Here is an 18,497-nt window from a genome sequence, read left to right as displayed (position 1 = left end):
CCAGTACAGACAGTACTACACCATGCCATATATACACACACAGCCCTGTACATACTGTACACTACTACACCATGCCATATATACACACAGCCCAGTACATACACTACTACACCATGCCATATACACACGCAGCCCAGTACAGACACTACTACACCATGCCATATATACACACACAGCCCAGTACATACACTACTACACCATGTCATATATACACACAGCTCAGTACAGACACTACTACACCATGCCATATATACACACATAGCCCAGTACTGACACTACTACACCATGCCATATATACACACACAGCCCAGTACATACACTACTACACCATGCCATAATATACACACAGCCCAGTACAGACACTACTACACCATGCCATATACACACAGCCCAGTACAGACACTACTACACCATGTCATATATACACACAGCCCAGTACATACACTACTACACCATGCCATATATACACACAGCCCAGTACAGACACTACTACACCATGCCATATATACACACACAGCCCTGTACATACTGTACACTACTACACCATGCCATATATACACACAGCCCAGTACAGACACTACTACACCATGTCATATATACACACAGCCCAGTACAGACACTACTACACCATGTCATATATACACACAGCCCAGTACAGACACTACTACACCATGTCATATATACACACAGCCCAGTACATACACTACTACACCATGCCATATACACACACAGCCCGGTACATACACTACTACACCATGCCATATACACACAGCCCAGTACAGACACTACTACACCATGCCATATATACACACACAGCCCAGTACATACACTACTACACCATGCCATATATACACACAGCCCAGTACAGACACTACTACACCATTCCATATATAATATATATAGATATATATAGATATATATCTATATATATATACACAGCCCAGTACATACACTGCTACACCATGCCATATATACACACACACAGCCCAGTACATACACTACTACACCATGCCATATATACACACAGCCCAGTACAGACACTACTACACCATGCCATATATACACACACAGCCCAGTACAGACACTACTACACCATGCCATATATACACACACAGCCCAGTACATACACTACTACACCATGCCATATACACACGCAGCCCAGTACAGACACTACTACACCATGCCATATATACACACACAGCCCAGTACATACACTACTACACCATGTCATATATACACACAGCTCAGTACAGACACTACTACACCATGCCATATATACACACATAGCCCAGTACTGACACTACTACACCATGCCATATATACACAAACAGCACAGTACATACACTACTACACCATGCCATATATACACACACAGCCCAGTACAGACAGTACTACACCATGCCATATATACACACACAGCCCTGTACATACTGTACACTACTACACCATGCCATATACACACAGCCCAGTACAGACACTACTACACCATGTCATATATACACACAGCCCAGTACATACACTACTACACCATGCCATATATACACACAGCCCAGTACAGACACTACTACACCATGCCATATATACACACACAGCCCTGTACATACTGTACACTACTACACCATGCCATATATACACACAGCCCAGTACAGACACTACTACACCATGCCATATATACACACACAGCCCTGTACATACTGTACACTACTACACCATGCCATATATACACACAGCCCAGTACATACACTACTACACCATGCCATACATATACACACAGCCCAGTACATACACTACTACACCATGCCATATATACACACAGCCCAGCACATACACTACTACACCATGCCATATATACACACAGCCCAGCACATACACTACTACATCATGCCATATATACACACACAGCCCAGTACATACACTACTACACCATGCCATATATACACACAGCCCAGTACATACACTACTACACCATGCCATATACTAGGGATGCTCACCGGCCACTTTTCGGGTTTTGGGTTTTGGGTTTTGGGTTCTGATTACCTTGAGGTTTTGGGTTCTAATGGGTTTTGGCAAAACACCTCCTAAGTGTTTTGTGTTTGGATTTATTTGGGTTTTGGGTTCTGATTTTTTTGTTAAAAAAAGCCTAAAAACAGCTAAAATGGCAGAATTTGGTGGTTTTTTTGCTCCTACGCTATATTGACCTCAATAACATTCATTTACACTCATTTCCAGTGTATTCTGAACACCTCACACCTCACAATATTGTTTTTATTGCCAAAGTTTGCACTGAGGTAGCTGGATAACTATGCTAAGCCACACAAGTGTGCGGCACAAACACGTGGCTCATGTAAGAGTGGCACTGCAGCGGCAGACATGATGGCAGTTTAAAAAAATAGGCCCATAAAAGATACCTATCTGGCTTGATCATGCACTGTTTACCATGTGCAGCCAAGGAGCGGTGGGCATTTTGTGCAGCACAGAGTTTGTCTGCAAGTGTGTAACTGTTTCGATCACTTTAACATCCAACAAGACCCCTATCTGGCTTGATTGTGATTATGATTATTTATAATTAATTTCATCTGATTTTTAATTTGGTGATTAGTAATATTATTCATTTATTATTTATTATTACCATTCGTCTCGTCAATCATTGCCTAATGGGTGGAGGGGAGGGGGCTAATCAATGACTAGGTGGCAGCTGGAAGAGTTCTATCTGGCTGCGACTTCTGTAACTCTATTGATCGCTAGGGTGGATTCAGGTGATCTGGCTCGCTAGGCGGGTGTTCCCTTTGCTCACTGCTTCACATGCGTCCCTCGTGAAGCTGTGCGCTCTGTCGAGGAGGATGTCCTTTGCCGGTAGAGAAGTACTGATCTTCTCTCAAGGTGTTACGACTCGTAGCTGCACTCCCCTGCTACAACCTCAAAACAAGCACCAAGACCCCTATCTGGCTTGATTGTGCACTGTTTACACAGTGCAGCCGAGGAGCAGTGGGCGATTGGTGCAGCAATCAATTACTCTCATTAGTGGAATGCAATCAGTTGTATGCATTTAAAAGACAAGTCCCTCATACGAATGACTCTCAGCAGTGGGCACCAGACCAGACAGGTAGATGAAGCAGTACTAGACACCACACGGTAGATAAGTCAGTACTAGGCACAAGACCGGTAGATAAGGCAGTACTAGGAAGTACTAGGCACCAGACGGTAGATACGGTAGTACTAGGCAGTGGGCACTAGACCAGACAGGTAGATGAGGCAGTATTAGTTGTGTGTGTATCTGTTTTGGTCAGTTTAATATTTAACAAGACCCCTATCTGGCTTGATTGTGATTATGATTGATTGATTATTAATTAATTTTTTGATGTGATTGATTCATGGTCGAAACCCCGTTTAACAACCTGGTTGATCCTGACCCTGATGTGCAGTTTGTCTCTGTGCTGAAAGATCCCAATCTCAAATGGCAGACTGAACAACCTGTGGATAGCCATATTTCAAAAAATGTGAATGGGCTTGTGTGGCAGCCCACTACAGGATACCCCCTGTGCCCCTGGAGTGCCCCCAAAGAAGTTTAATTGCAGCCAATGCTGCTCAGAGGAAAACTGCAGGGATGTGAGGGGTTAAACAGCCCCAGCTCAGTCCACGTGCAGGGAGCCTGACACCCCCGATTGGCTGCCCAGGGATTGTGGCAGTCCACCCCTGGTGTACTCTTGTGCCCCCAAAGAGATTTTAATTGCAGCCAATGCTGCTCAGAGGAAAACCTCCTTTGCTTGTGGAAGCTGCAGGTCTGTGAGGGGTTAACAGACTCAGCTAGTGTCCTAGTGTCCCAGCTCCCCTGCACATGAGACAGGAAGCTGGGAGGTCAGAGGTGATCCCAGCAGCAGTGTGTGAGAGAGAGAGAAAGTGTGCAGAGGGGTGAAGAGCTTGTATCCTGAGCCAGGAAGCATGCAGACAGAGATGCTGTGCAGAGAGAAGCACACATCTGAGACCAGGCACTGGGAGCAAGGACCCAGCAGTTAATGACAGCCAGCACTGCTGACCAGAAGAAGGGGTGAGCAGCATGTGAAGGGAGATAGAGCCCAGTAGGAGTGACTGCAGAGACCTACAGCACGGAACTAGGCAGAGAGGGACATTGCCGCCCATCTGGGAGTCACCCAGAGGACCACACAGCACCCAAGACAGGCAGTGGCCAGCCAGGAGTCGTGACCAGCAGGAGCTGGCAACTGCAGCTGATTGTTCAGGTACTGGGGTGTTGGATACCCCCACTAACAGGACTGCCTGTTTGCCTCTGATACAGGAGATTGCCCTAAGGGATGGGAATCTGCCTGCCCCTCTTAGAGAGGATTTTTGATCACTTTTGTTATACATAAAAGTAGTGTGCACACTAAGTTATGGCCTAATCACCTTGTGAGGATTTCCTTCGCGGGACCGTTATTCAAATTCAGGAACTGTGTTGTTTTGCACCAGGGACTACCGCGCAGTGTATATAGGGTGCATAGCGCCACTTGGCGGACATGTTGTGACGTAATATTATTCTGTCATATTGTTATTGTTGTGATGTAATTTTTTGCGTAATCGTTCTCTCTTTAATCTGGTCATTGATTAGTTATAGCTTTAATTACTGAATGATATAAAGTGACTGTTTTGCATAAGTACGTGAGTGTATTGCAGCAACCCATTTACATATCTCCTTTAAATAAATATTTGTTGCTGCTAGCCGTAGTAGCCTTGTCTTTTGTGGGTTCTCCTTGGGTTGTGCCATTCCCTGCCACAGGTTCTCCGGAAGAAGCCGTGAGGAATCCAGAAGCTGCCGCCGTAATCAGCTCCAGATTCAGGTACTATTTTGCACCACACTGTTACAGGGGCACTGGCACAGGAGCGCAAAAGGAGAGGTCAGAGGTGAAATGAAACTGTGCCGGAGGAGGGTTTGCAGCAGCGTGAGAGAGGATGACACGTGCTTAGAGAGAGAAGACAGGCTGGGCACCCTAAAGATCCACAGAGAGGAGAGCAGCAGAGTGCGCAGCCTGGAAGCGTGCAGAAGTGAGACCCGCTAGAGAGGAGAGAGCCGGGCAGCGTTTCCGTGCAGGAGACCCGGCGGTGATGGACAGCAGCGCACACAGAGAGAGCCAGCAGCCAGCATCATGAGGGAGGCAAGAGGGAAGCCGTGAGGAATCCAGAAGCTGCCGCCGTAATCAGCTCCAGATTCAGGTACTATTTTGCACCACACCGTTACAGGGGCACTGGCACAGGAGCGCAAAAGGAGAGGTCAGAGGTGAAATGAAACTGTGCCGGAGGAGGGTTTGCAGCAGCGTGAGAGAGGATGACACGTGCTTAGAGAGAGAAGACAGGCTGGGCACCCTAAAGATCCACAGAGAGGAGAGCAGCAGAGTGCGCAGCCTGGAAGCGTGCAGAAGTGAGACCCGCTAGAGAGGAGAGAGCCGGGCAGCGTTTCCGTGCAGGAGACCCGGCGGTGATGGACAGCAGCGCACACAGAGAGAGCCAGCAGCCAGCATCATGAGGGAGGCAAGAGGGAAGCCGTGAGGAATCCAGAAGCTGCCGCCGTAATCAGCTCCAGATTCAGGTACTATTTTGCACCACACAGTTACAGGGGCACTGGCACAGGAGCGCAAAAGGAGAGGTCAGAGGTGAAATGAAACTGTGCCGGAGGAGACACCAGGGACACCAGGGAGACACCAGGGAGACGCTACCGGCCGGAGCCGGCAAAAGCAGCAGAGTACAAGGGTGCCCTACCCCCACTCAGCCTGTACCCTTCCTGCCCCAGCCCTGACTCCCCCAAGTCAGGGAGATCACATTCTCACCCATAAAGATGGTGACACAATTTTAAAAGAGGACAGAGAACAATCTCATGCACATGAGACCACTGTGCTTGATACAAGACAGACCAGAGTCCACCTAAAGGTGTCGGCTAGTACAGCATCCCTAAAAGTCTCAAGGCTCCAAAAAAAATTAGGCAGTGAGCCCCTGACCAGACAGGTACAGCAGTATTAGGCAGTGAGCCCCAGATCAGACAGGTAGATACGGCAGTATTAGGCAGTGAGCCCCAGACCAGACGGTAGATATGGCAGTACTAGGCACCAGACAGGTAGATAAGACAGTAGTACTAGGCACAAGACAGGTAGATACGTCAGCAATACTAGTATTGTGCACCAGCAGAATTTATAATAATTAATTTTCTTATTAGGTACTGTTCGGCCGTGGCACTCAGTGGCAGACGTCAGTGCACAAGCAGCATGGAATTCTTTTTTACAGTCCCACACAGCACAAGTATTATTTTTATTTTTATCAAATTAGATATAGCAGCTGTGTGGTTGGAGGAATATGGCCGACGTGTCGCTGGATGAACTGATCAGGAAACGGGGAATGTCCGTGGGCACCGGGATGTACCGCAGGGTCAGTAACAGGGGAGGTATAGGAAACGTGAGATCCAGACTCCAACCATCTGTGAACAATCGTCCACTTGCCACCAGTTTTCAGAGAACATTTGATGCTCGTCAGAAAATTGGTGTGACTGATGCACGCCAAAAACTAGGGATAAAAGATGCCCGTGAAAAGTTGGTGGCCAAAGATGCTCGCTTCCGCATAAGGGGTAAAGTGCAGGACGCCCGTGAAATGCTGAATTCGAATAAGCAACAGATCATGGCAGGAGACAAGCCTATCAAAGTGATGGACGCTCGTGAAAAGATTACTTTAAGAGGAGTGCTCCAACAGTGGTCGAAACCCCGTTTAACAACCTGGCTGATCCTGACCCTGATGTGCAGTTTGTCTCTGTGCTGAAAGATCCATATTTAAAAAAATGTGTGGCAGCCCACTACAGGATACCCCCTGTGCCCCTGTGCCCCAAAGAAGTTTAATTGCAGCCGCCCCCAAAGAAGTTTAAATGCAGCCTCCCCCAAAAAAGTTTAGCCGCCCAAAAAGATGTGTAACTAATTGTACCCAACTGGTCATCAAAAATAAATCAATCTTTATTGTGAAAACAAGGTATCAAGTGGCAAAGAAAAGGAAGCCAGTGATGAGAATTTTGTGAGCTGTGAAAGTATTATCAAGGAAACATAACTTTACTTAAGTTTTGAGGAAAGGCTTTATCGGACCATTTCATGAATAAAGAACAGTTGATGAAGAAATTAAAGAAGTATTCATCGTTCTTGTCATTAAATAAAAAGGAGAGAGATGCGAAGGTCAAATCATTACAAAGGTTATCTGATGAGGAAAAAGCAGTTCTCTCTAAAAGGCTATGCACATATGACAAATACTACAAAATGTTTGCAAATCAATTAAAAATTGAAAAGGGGGGCCAGAAGGTTTGTACAGCTTTATCTCCTAAAAAATTTCCAACAACTTGTTCCGAAGCAACTGTGTCTGTTAGTAGGTCAGCCTGTACAACTAACGGCAAAGAAAGTGACTATCTTCAAAACAAAAGGATTTTTGCCGCTTCAGAAACTGATCATGCTCAAGGTGAAGGCAGTCAGTGTACACCTCAGAATGCTAACCAAATACACAAAGTCCATGCAAAGATAAAGGATATTGTAAAAGAAAATTGCAATGACAAGTCTTCAACTTACAAAAACCAAGCTATGTATAAAACTGCAGTAACTGGAAAACTAAAAAAAACTTTAGCCGCCCACAAAGAACTTTAATTGCAGCCGCCCAGGCTTGATTCTGATTATGATTGATTGATTATGATAGATTGATTGATTATGATTGATTGATTATGATTGATTGATTATTAATTATGATGTGCCTGATCCTGACCCTGATGTGCATTAAAAATGACTCTCAGCAGTGGGCACCAGACCAGACAGGTAAAAAAAGGTTAGCCGCCCAAAAAAAGAAGTGTAATTGAGCCTTCCTGCCCCAGCCCTGAGTCCCCCAGGTCAGGGAGATCACATTCTCACCCATGAAGGTGCAGCAATGAGGTGGAATGCAAACAGCTATATGCATTTGAAAGACAATACCCTCATTAAAAATGACTGTCAGCAGTGGGCACCAGACCAGACAGGTAAAAAAAAGTGTAGCCGGCCAAAAATAAGTGTAATTGAGCCTTCCGGCAACAGTCCTGACTCCTCCAGGTCAAGGAGATCACATTCTCACCCATGAAGGTGCAGCAATGAGGTGGAATGCAAACAGCTATATGCATTTGAAAGACAATACCCTCATTAAAAATGACTGTCAGCAGTGGGCACCAGACCAGACAGGTAAAAAAAAGTGTAGCCGGCCAAAAATAAGTGTAATTGAGCCTTCCGGCAACAGTCCTGACTCCTCCAGGTCAAGGAGATCACATTCTCACCCATGAAGGTGCAGCAATGAGGTGGAATGCAAACAGCTATATGCATTTGAAAGACAATACCCTCATTAAAAATGACTCTCAGCAGTGGGCACCAGACCAGACAGGTAAAAAAAAGTGTAGCCGGCCAAAAATAAGTGTAATTGAGCCTTCCGGCAACAGTCCTGACTCCTCCAGGTCAAGGAGATCACATTCTCACCCATGAAGGTGCAGCAATGAGGTGGAATGCAAACAGCTATATGCATTTGAAAGACAATACCCTCATTAAAAATGACTCTCAGCAGTGGGCACTAGACCAGACAGGTAAAAAAAGGTTAGCCGCCCAAAAAAAGAAGTGTAATTGAGCCTTCCTGCCCCAGCCCTGAGTCCCCCAGGTCAGGGAGATCACATTCTCACCCATGAAGGTGCAGCAATCAAGTGGAATGCAAACAGTTGTATGCATTGAAAAGACAAGTCCCACATATGAATGACTCTCAGCAGTAGGAATAATGAATGGTGATGCAAGATGGAATTGTCCTTGGGCCCTCCCACCCACCCTTATGTTGCGAAAATAGGACATGCACACTTTAACAAACCAAACATTTCAGCGACAGGGCCTACAAAACTGTGGCTGAAATGATTGGTTTGTTTGGGCCCCCACAAAAAAATAAAACAATTCATAATATCTCCCTGTATAAACTGGCTCTACAGTAACAAGATGTCATCGTCACTCATCATCATCATCATCATCCTCCTCCTCCTCCTCCTCTGATTCCTCGCCCCCTTCAGTGTGTACTTCCTCATTCTCAGAGATTATCAATTCGTCCCCGCTGGACTCCACAATCACAGGTCCAGTTATAATCTCTGGAGGCAATTCCTGCTCTTCATTGAATAAGTGATAATTCATTTTTATAAACATCATTTTCTCAACATTTTTCGGGAGCAACCTCCTTCGCCGCTCACTGACCAGGTTCCCCGCTGCACTGAATACTCTTTCGGAGTACACACTGGAGGGGGGACAACTCAGGTAAAATAGAGCCAGTTTGTACAGGGGTTTCCAAACTGCCTTTTTTTCCTGCCAGTACAGGTAAGGACTGTCTGACATGTCTACTTGGATGCTGTCACCAAAGTAATCATCCACCATTTTTTCAATGTTGACAGCATCCAATGCACCGACAGTAGACATGTCAGCAATCGTTGGCAGGTCCTTGAGTCCAGACCAGATGTCCAAACTCCCTCCTGCCTGCCCTGCATCCCCGCCAGCGGGTTGTGTGGGAAATCGCAGCTGTTTCCTCACAGGCACAGGTGGGGGAGAAAATGAAGGAGGAGCTGGGGCCATGTCACGGTCCCCTTCAGATGACAATCTCCTGACCAGCAGGTCTTTGCACCTTTGTAGACTTGTGTCCGCCGGAAACAGAGACACAACATACGCTTTAAACCGAGGATCGAGCACTGTGGCCAAAATGTATTCCTCTGACTTTAACAGACTGACCACCCTCGTATCCTGGCAAAGCGTATGGAGGGCTTCCTCCACAATAGCGACATGCTTTGCGGAATCGCTCCGCTTTAGCTCCTCCTTCACTTTCTCCAGCTGCTTTTGTAACAGCCTGATCATGGGAATCACCTGACTAATGCAGGCAGTGTCGGAACTGACTTCACGTGTGGCTACTTCAAACGGCTGGAGAACCTTGCACAACACGGAAATCAGCCTCCACTGCGCTTGAGTCAGGTGCAGCCCCGCTCCTCTGCCTATGTCGTAGGTGGCTGTGTAGGCTTGAATGGCCTTTTGCTGCTCCTCCATCCTCTGCAGCATATAGAGGGTGGAGTTCCAGCGCGTCACCACCTCTTGTTTCAGCTGATGGCAGGGCAGGTTGCGGAGTTTTTGCTCCCGCTCCAGCCTTCGGCAGGCTGTGGCAGAATGCCGAAAGTGTCCGCAAATTTTGCGTGCCACCGCAAGCATCTCCTGCACACTCCTGTCATTTTTTATGAAATGCTGCACCACCAAATTTATTGTGTGGGCAAAACATGGCACGTGCTGGAAATTGCCCATGTTTAATGCCCGCACAATGTTACTGGCGTTGTCCGACACCACAAATCCCCAGGAGAGTCTAAGGGGGGTAAGCCACAGGGAGATGATTTCCCTCAGTTTCTCTAAGAGGTTGTTGGTGTTGTGCCTCTTCTTGAAACCGGTGATACACAGCGTAGCCTGCCTAAGAAGGAGCTGGCATGCAGGAGATGCTGCTGCTGCGGAAGGCGATGCATCTACCCAGTGGGCTGTCACAGTCATATAGTCCTTAGTTTGCCCTGATCCACTTGTCCACATGTCTGTAGTTAAGTGTACAGTGGGTACAGCCGCATTTTTCAGGGCACTGAGGACACTTTTTCTGACCTCCCTGTACATCGCGGGTATCGCCTGCCTAGTGAAGTGGAATCTAGACGGGATTTGGTACCGGGGACACAATACCTGCATCAACCGTTTAAATCCCACTCCATTGATGGCGGACACCGGACGTACGTCTAACACCAACATAGCTGTCAAGGCCGCAGTTATCCGCTTTGCCATAGGATGACTGCTGTCGTATTTCATCCTCATGGAAAATGACTGTTGGACGGTCAATTGCTTAGTGAAAGACGTAGCGGTCTTACGACTTCCCCTCTGGGATGATGACTGACTTCCCCTCTGACTTCCAGGAGCAGCAGCAGCAGCGGCAGTAGTAGTAGTAGTAGGCGTAGTGCTGCAGGATCCTCCGGAGGAATCTATGGAGTCATTCATGCAGGTGAGATGGACTGCAGGACTCCCCCCTATCCGGATCGAGGAGGAATTTGTCGAGGAGGGAGTTGGTGGTGTGCTTTTCAGGCATTTGGCTCCAAAAGGAGGACCAAGTGATTTAGGTGTCGCTGGACTGCTAGCCGCACTTTCTGGACTAAACACTGAACCATGACGCTTCTTTAGGTGACGTTGAAGGGAGGTTGTCCCTAGGTGGGCAAGATCCTTACCCCTGCTTATTGGAGTTTTACATAAGCTACAAATGGCAATACTTTTGTTGTCCGGATGCGGATAAAAAAAATTCCAGACCGCAGAGGTGGATTTATTGGTCCTTTGTCCAGGCATGACGATGGGCTTTTTCATCCCATGGACAACAACTTTTTCCACCACAGGTGCCTCATTCCCCCCTGGTGCGTCATTTAAGCAAACCAAGTCTCCATCCTCCTCGACAACTTCCTCCTCAGTGACAGCTACATCAATATCCTCCTCCTGGTGTACAACATCATCTTCACTAATAAAATCTGGAACTAGACTGTGGGTCATCCTTCCAGCATATGCAGAGGGCATACTGCAAATGGTGGAAGGAGCCACCTCTTCACGTACAGTGATAGGAAGGTCCGGCATCACAACCACCGCCACCCTCGGACTCTCTGTGGGGATTTGGGATATGTCTTTAGAAGGATGAGTTATTTCCAGATTTATTTTCTGAATTTTTTTCTGTTTCTTTTTCAGAAATTTTGTCAGACTTTTTTGAGTCGGTGTCAGCCTAACTCTCTTTGATTTCCTATTGGGCGGGGAGAGAGGAGGAGGAGGACTTTCCTCGTCATCTGAAGCTGCACCACTAGTCATGAAGTTAGGCCATGGCCTTAGACGTTCCTTGCCACTCCGTGTCGTAAATGGCATATTGCCAAGTTTAAGTTTCTCTTCCAACGATTTACATTTCATAGTTTTATTCCTTTTACGGAAGTTTGGTTTCAATTGTACATGCCCTCTGCCTTCACACTGGGCATCGGCCGTGGCAGACGACGTTGTTGGCATTTCATCGCCTATGTCATGACTAGTGGCAGCAGCTTCAGAACTATGAGGAAGTGCATCTTCATCTTTCCTTTGTTTGTTAACCTCCATATTTTGGATCTCCATTATTATTGTGGAGTTATGTCACAGAACAGCGCCACTGGTGTGCAATTATATATATGTCAGTGAGTATGCACCAGCAGGCAGTTATACAGATACAGCAGTATTAGGCAGTGAGCCACACACCAGACAGGTACGTCAGTATTAGGCAGAGAGCCCCAGACCAGACAGGTAGATAATGATATACGGCAGTATTTAGGCAGTGAGCCCCAGACCACAAAGGTAGAGATATACGGCAGTATTTAATTATTTATTAGGCAGGCAGTATTTAATTATTTATTAGCCGGTGAGCCCCAGACCAGACGGTACATACGGCAGTATAGCCAGTGAGCCCCAGACCACAAAGGTAGAGATATACGGCAGTATTTAATTATTTATTAGCCAGTGAGCCCCAGACCAGACGGTACATACGGCAGTATAGCCAGTCAGCCCCAGACCACAAAGGTAGAGATATATGGCAGTATTTAATTATTTATTAGGCAGGCAGTATTTAATTATTTTTTAGCCGGTGAGCCCCAGACCAGACGGTACATACGGCAGTATAGCCAGTGAGCCCCAGACCACAAAGGTAGAGATATATGGCAGTATTTAATTATTTATTAGCCAGTGAGCCCCAGACCAGACGGTACATACGGCAGTATAGCCAGTGAGCCCCAGACCACAAAGGTAGAGATATACGGCAGTATTTAATTATTTATTAGGCAGGCAGTATTTAATTATTTATTAGCCGGTGAGCCCCAGACCAGACGGTACATACGGCAGTATAGCCAGTGAGCCCCAGACCACAAAGGTAGAGATATACGGCAGTATTTAATTATTTATTAGCCAGTGAGCCCCAGACCAGACGGTACATACGGCAGTATAGCCAGTCAGCCCCAGACCACAAAGGTAGAGATATATGGCAGTATTTAATTATTTATTAGGCAGGCAGTATTTAATTATTTTTTAGCCGGTGAGCCCCAGACCAGACGGTACATACGGCAGTATAGCCAGTGAGCCCCAGACCACAAAGGTAGAGATATATGGCAGTATTTAATTATTTATTAGCCAGTGAGCCCCAGACCAGACGGTACATACGGCAGTATAGCCAGTGAGCCCCAGACCACAAAGGTAGAGATATACGGCAGTATTTAATTATTTATTAGGCAGGCAGTATTTAATTATTTATTAGCCGGTGAGCCACAGACCAGACGGTACATACGGCAGTATAGCCAGTGAGCCCCAGACCACAAAGGTAGAGATATACGGTAGTATTTAATTATTTATTAGCCAGTGAGCCCCAGACCAGACGGTACATACGGCAGTATAGCCAGTGAGCCCCAGACCACAAAGGTAGAGATATACGGCAGTATTTAATTATTTATTAGCCAGTGAGCCCCAGACCAGACGGTACATACGGCAGTATAGGCAGTGAGCCCCAGACCACAAAGGTAGAGATATACGGCAGTATTTAATTATTTATTAGGCAGGCAGTATTTAATTATTTATTAACCAGTGAGCCCCAGACCAGACGGTACATACGGCAGTATAGCCAGTGACCCCCAGACCACAAAGGTAGAGATATACGGCAGTATTTAATTATTTATTAGGCAGGCAGTATTTAATTATTTATTAGCCAGTGAGCCCCAGACCAGACGGTACATACGGCAGTATAGCCAGTGAGCCCCAGACCACAAAGGTAGAGATATACGGCAGTATTTAATTATTTATTAGCCAGTGAGCCCCAGACCAGACGGTACATACGGCAGTATAGGCAGTGAGCCCCAGACCACAAAGGTAGAGATATACGGCAGTATTTAATTATTTATTAGGCAGGCAGTATTTAATTATTTATTAACCAGTGAGCCCCAGACCAGACGGTACATACGGCAGTATAGCCAGTGACCCCCAGACCACAAAGGTAGAGATATACGGCAGTATTTAATTATTTATTAGGCAGGCAGTATTTAATTATTTATTAGCCAGTGAGCCCCAGACCAGACGGTACATACGGCAGTATAGCCAGTGAGCCCCAGACCACAAAGGTAGAGATATACAGCAGTATTTAATTATTTATTAGCCAGTGAGCCCCAGACCAGACGGTACATACGGCAGTATAGGCAGTGAGCCCCAGACCACAAAGGTAGAGATATACGGCAGTATTTAATTATTTATTAGGCAGGCAGTATTTAATTATTTATTAGCCAGTGAGCCCCAGACCACAGACCGCCAGACTGGCAGATTCAGTGCAGGCAGCAGTGCAGCACCAGTGGACTATATATATATTTATATTTAATATAATTAATTAATAATTATATATATAATAAATGGCACAGCACAGCACCAGAGGTATGCCCCAGCACAGAGGAGACAGTACTACAGGCAGGTACACAGTTAGACTGTTCTCCTAAGCAGAGGAGAACATAGTACACAGCAGCACTGAGGGAGACAGCCCTAGCAAATAAAATAATTAATTACAGCACAGTTCACCAGAGGTAGACCGCACAGAGGAGACAGTAGTACTACAAGTACACAGTTAGACTGTTGTCCTAAGCTGAGAACAGAGTACACAGCAGCACTGAGGGAGACAGCCCCAGCAAATAAAATAATCAATTACAGGCAGCACAGCACACCAGAGGTAGACCGCACAGAGGAGACAGTAGTACTACAAGTACACAGTTAGACTACTACACAGCAGCACTGAGAGACAGCACCAGCGATTGCAAAAGCTCAAGGACAAGCTCAAGTTTAAGCCCCAGCAGCAGCACCAACACACCCTCTCCCAACCCACTACTTAACTGGAGTGAAGATGGCGGGGGCGCGGCAGCTGCTTATAAAGCCTCGCGAAATCCGACGCCGGGAGATGACGTTCTAATCACGCGGACGGACCGAGTCAGGCGGGAATCTCCGAGCGCTGCTCGGAATCGGGCTCGGAATGATGACGTCCGTGGGGGCTCGGATCTCTGATATCCGAGCCCGCACATCTCTACCATATACACACACACAGCCCAGTACATACACTACCACACCATGCCATATATACACACACACACACACACACACACACACACCCCAGTATAGTCAGACACTGTAAATAACTAGTGGTGGATATGTAATTCCCAGAGTTTTACCTTGGGACAGACAGGGCCACAGCAGGAGGATGAGACTGTGCAGGACGGGTCCCATGTCGCTAGGATTCTGCTCAGTGATCACTTCTCCTTTCTGTAAGATCACACTCAGGAAGCGGAGGAGCGCGTGCCTGCACTTGTCATGTGTCCTATTCATGGGCTCACGTTCCCCAGCACTGGCCATCCCCAGCTATGGCCGGCCCCAGCACTGGCCATCCCTAGCTGCAGCCAACCCCTGCACTGGCCATCCCCAGCTGCAGCCAGCCCCTGCACTGGCCATCCCCAGCTATGGCCGGCCCCAGCACTGGCCATCCCTAGCTGCAGCCAGCCCCTGCACTGGCCATCCCCAGCTGCAGCCAGCCCCTGCACTGGCCATCCCCAGCTATGGCCGGCCCCAGACTGGCCATCCCTAGCTGCAGCCAGCCCCTGCACTGGCCATCCCCAGCTGCAGCCAGCCCCTGCACTGGCCATCTCCAGCTATGGCCAGCCCCAGCACTGGCCATCCCTAGCTGCAGCCAGCCCCTGCACTGGCCATCCCCAGCTACAGCCAGCCCCTGCACTGGCCATCCCCCGCTGCGGCCGGCCCCTGCACTGGCCATCCCTAGCTGCAGCCAGCTCCAGCACTGGCCATCCCCAGCTGCGGCCGACCCCAGCACTGGCCATCCCTATCTGCAGCCAGCCCCTGCACTGGCCATCCCCAGCTGCGGCCGACCCCTGCACTGGCCATCCCCAGCTACAGCCGACCCCAGCACTGGCCATCCCTAGCTGCAGCCAGCCCCTGCACTGGCCATCCCCAGCTGCAGCCAGCCCCTGCACTGGCCAACCCCAGCTATGGCCGGCCCCAGCACTGGCCATCCCTAGCTGCAGCCAGCCCCTGCATTGGCCATCCCCAGCTGCAGCCAGCCCCTGCACTGGCCATCCCCAGCTATGGCCGGCCCCAGCACTGGCGATCCCTAGCTGCAGCCAGCCCCTGCACTGGCCATCCCCAGCTGCAGCCAGCCCCTGCACTGGCCATCTCCAGCTATGGCCGGCCCCAGCACTGGCCATCCCTAGCTGCAGCCAGCCCCTGCACTGGCCATCCCCAGCTACAGCCAGCCCCTGCACTGGCCATCCCCAGCTGCGGCCGGCCCCAGCACTGGCCATCCCTAGCTGCAGCCAGCTCCAGCACTGGCCATCCCCAGCTGCGGCCGGCCCCAACACTGGCCATCCCTGCGCTAAGTCACCTGTCTAGGTATACACTCAGACCTATGAACATACCTGCTGAGTTTTAAAAACTCCTCTCCGGGAGAAGCCCGGAGAGGAGTGAATGGGGGGCGGGACGAGTCTCGGGGGCGGGGCGAGTCTGATGTCACCTAGCCCTGCCCCAACGATAAGCAGCTGCATTAATTTGCGGGTCTGTGGATGGGGGGAGTGGCTAAAACGACGCAAAATTACGCCCCTCCCCCGGACCCGCAAAAATAAGCACTTTATACCGCGGGGAAGGGGGGGAGCAGGGGCTCTGTTCAAAATGCGTCAAACTTGCCCACCTTCCCGGGGGGGCCTGGAGGGGGACCCAATTTGCAGGACCCTCCCAGGAGGGTAGGCAAGTATGCCTATGAACACAGCACCTAATAATATTCCTAGTGAAGTGAGCATGACGAGGAGATTATACAGGGAATCCTGATTAGGGATGGCCATTGACCATCGATGAATCAAAATCATCAATGGTTTATGGCTGATGTTGAATACTTTTGACATCGATGGGTGAGAACCAGATGGTTTCCCTCCATCGATGGCACAGCAAAACCAATGTTTTTCTATTTTTAATTATTACAGTGCCGTCCAATCCCAGTGCAGTCATTCTTAGTGAAACCTGTCACTAGCACATCGCCAGTTCTCCTTGTCCCAGCACTGGTTCCCATTTCCTGTACGGCCGCCCAAATCTCTGGGGTCTTTTGTAAACCTATACCATGAGCGAAATGTAATAGGGTGTCATTACAAAATAGTGGGGATCCCCATTTTTAAGAAACCAGTATCGGCTCTTGGACCGTTTCTGGTTCTAAAAATACGAGGGACAAAAAGAGTGGGGATCCCTTGTTTTTTGGAACCAGCACCCGGCTCTAACAGACAGCGGTGAGATGCTACAGCTGGGGGACACTTTTTATGCAAGGTCCCCCGGCCAATCCATGACTACCGTGGCTGGTTAGCCTTGGACAGGGTGGGGGAGTGGGGAACCCCCAAATACATTGGTTTCCCGAAGGCCTCCCCCGCATGCCATTTTTTTTCTTATTTTAACTTTAACCCTATTATTATAAGGACAATATCCCCGATGTGGTGACATATTGCACAATTGCAACCAATAAGAGGAACAGAGTTTCCAAATGCTAAAACTAGGAGGAACTAGCAACGTACGTAAGAAGGAAATTACCAAATACTACAGAGAGAACTGCGCTTTACAACATAGACCCCGGAGGGTATTTTTGGGCCATTAATAGCAACCTAAATAATATTTATATTATAGAAAAGAACTTCCAATAACATGTAACCTTTATTCCTATCAATTTAAAAGCCACATAGATAACTGAACAAACATTGAACCATACAAATTAAAATTGATGCACACGCTGAGTATGTCTTGTTTCTTGTTCTTTTTTAGGGATATAGGGCCTTATTCTAGTTCACTCTTTCTGACAAAATCCTTCTTAGATGGACAAAACCATGGCCCTTATTCTGTTCTAAGCGGTAACGGCCGCATGCGGCCGTTCCGCCGATGTTTTCGCTCTGCGCATGTGCAGAGGGCACTCTGCGCATGTGCAGGCGAAATCGCCGCACAATTTTTTTTAACGCCGCAAAGGGGGTGGATAGGGGCGTGAGGGGCTACTTAGCCTCATTTCCCTATGCATACGCCCCGCGTTTCATGGGCGTTCCCGTGCAAACGCGGGGCGTACGCATGGTAATGAGGCTGTGACGCATGTGTTGGGGGCGGGCATCTGACATCGCCGGATGTCAGCTGCCCGCCCCCATACATGCTTTCACACGGACAAGTGTCCGTGAGGTCTATGGGTGCGGGAGCTGGTGGAGCGTGCGGCCCTGCCTTCGATGGTCGGTGACCATCGAATGCAGGGGGCTGCTCCAAGATGGTGGAGGCGTATCCCCCGCCATTTTCATGCGGACCGCCACATGTCCGCGTACGGACGGCCGTGGCGATCCGTATGGAAGGCGGGGATTCGCCTGC

General features: G+C 48.3%; 1 protein-coding gene across 1 annotated transcript in view; it reads right to left on the bottom strand.

The window, feature by feature from the left end:
• The window catches only part of NFAM1 (NFAT activating protein with ITAM motif 1), a 43,920-nt gene extending 28,453 nt beyond the window's left edge, over positions 1-15,467 (bottom strand). The window contains exon 1 of the mRNA XM_083180699.1: positions 15,287-15,467. Within this exon, the coding sequence (XP_083036825.1) occupies positions 15,287-15,467 (181 nt within the window). The remainder of the gene's footprint in view (positions 1-15,286) is intronic.
• Positions 15,468-18,497: the final 3,030 nt, after the last annotated feature.

This window comes from Crinia signifera, chromosome 4 (assembly GCF_055691185.1).
Source record: "Crinia signifera chromosome 4, ASM5569118v1, whole genome shotgun sequence".
Lineage (NCBI taxonomy): Eukaryota > Metazoa > Chordata > Amphibia > Anura > Myobatrachidae > Crinia > Crinia signifera.
This window is presented reverse-complemented; position numbering and strand designations above follow the sequence as displayed.